Here is a 1709-nt window from a genome sequence, read left to right as displayed (position 1 = left end):
CGGCCGTGAGCCTCATCGCGGAGAGCACGGGCCTCTGCCCGGCCGTGAGCCTCATCGCGGAGAGCACGGGCCTCCGCCCAACTGTGAGCCTCATCGCGGAGAGCACGGGCCTCCGCCCAACTGTGAGCCTCATCGCGGAGAGCGCGGACCTCTGCCTGGCCGTGAGCCTCACCACGGAGAGCACGGGCCTCTGCCCAGCCGTGAGCCTCACCGTGGAGAGCACGGGCCTCTGCCCAGCCATGAGCCTCACCGCGGAAAGCATGGATCTCTGCCCGGCCGTGAACCTCACTGCAGAGTGCACGGGCTTCTGCCCAGCCGTGAGCCTCACCACGGAGAGCACGGGCAGCACAGGCCCCCCGCCCGGCTGTAAGCCTCACTGCAGAGTGCATGGGCCTCTGCCCGACCGTGAGCCTCATTGCAGAGAGCACAGGCAGCACAAGCCTCCGCGCGGCCGTGAGCCTCACCACGGAGAGCACAGGCCTCTGCCCAGCCGTGAGCCTCACCACGGAGAGCACAGGCCTCCGCCCGGCCGTGAGCCTCGTTGCAGAGAGCACGAGCCTCTGCCAGGCCGTGAGCCTCCCCACGGAGAGCATGGGTCTCTGTCCAGCCATGAGCCTCATTGCATTGCTGTGTTCAGAAGAGCTGCACATGATCACTCTCGTTGCGTGTCCCAGAAGGAGATCAGGATGCCAGAATGGCAAAAAGTTTAAAGGTAAGAATAAGTCAGGACAGGTGCGCAGTGCAGGCGTGAGTGCCTGCCTTAGAAAGGAGAGCCAGTCTAAATAGTCTAATGGTGCACCTCAAGGTCCTTGTAAAACTAATCCAAATATAAATCACCTTACAATTAGAGAAATTTTAAGCAATTCTGTTGAAGGATTTTCTTCATCTTGAGTTCTGTAAGAATACCCCTAAGAGAAGACTTGAGCGTATTTTTCTCATAATATACAAAGAAGATGACACGGCATCAGTACTGGGCTGCACAGCACTCCTCAGGCCAGGTCCATGGGAAGGACCTGGTGGGAGGGACATGGCGGAAGGCGGGCAGGCGGCGTGCAGGAGGCGGCCCTGCCTGTGGCATGATCTGTGCGTGCTTGCCGACATCCCGGGCCTTCGAGTCAGTACTGTTGTAAGTTGCTTTTCCGTTTTATAGTTTTTTAATTTAAATTTTAATTTAAAAGTATATATTAAAATAAATATATGTTCAGTATGGTTTGATGTTTACATGTTGTAATTACAATTTAATAACCATACCCTTCACATAATACATCTGTAGACATGCGTGAACTATGACAGGGTTATAATTTTGTTTACCCTAAAACAATATTAAGGAAATACCCTTCATCCAATCTAACAGGTTCAGTCAGAAAAACATGGTGAGCCAATAGATTAGTGATTGATTAATTTGCATGAGGATCTTCTTCATTGCCATCACTGCTAAAGTTAAAACAAGACATTGAACTGAGTTTGATCAAATAATTTTATACAGTTCAATGAACACAATATCTGTCCCTGTGCAGGTGTATCTGTGTCATATGTGAGGATAGTAATTTGAATGCTACAGGATGATATGCTCAAAATTTCTAGAAGGCGCCAGGTCCGGTGAGTGTGTGGAGAGCTTCCTGCTACCCTGCGCCAGCGGGACCAGTCCCAGCCCAGGCGCAGCGTGGGCCGGACCCTCTCCCACCCACTCGGGCCGCCCCCTACCACTC

The 1709-nt window shown here is 52.8% G+C and overlaps 1 protein-coding gene across 1 annotated transcript in view; it reads left to right on the top strand.

Moving 5' to 3' along the window:
* LOC101563404 (zinc finger protein 491-like) overlaps positions 1 to 710 on the top strand; it is a 6959-nt gene extending 6249 nt beyond the window's left edge. Inside the window, exon 4 of the mRNA XM_023708073.1 lies at positions 24 to 710. Coding sequence (XP_023563841.1) covers positions 24 to 710 — 687 coding nt within the window. The remainder of the gene's footprint in view (positions 1 to 23) is intronic.
* Positions 711 to 1709: the final 999 nt, after the last annotated feature.

This window comes from Octodon degus, unplaced genomic scaffold, assembly GCF_000260255.1.
Source record: "Octodon degus isolate 3935 unplaced genomic scaffold, OctDeg1.0 scaffold00328, whole genome shotgun sequence".
Taxonomy (NCBI): Eukaryota; Metazoa; Chordata; class Mammalia; order Rodentia; family Octodontidae; genus Octodon; species Octodon degus.
Note: the sequence above shows the minus strand (reverse complement) of the source record. Positions and strands in the feature narration are given on the sequence as shown.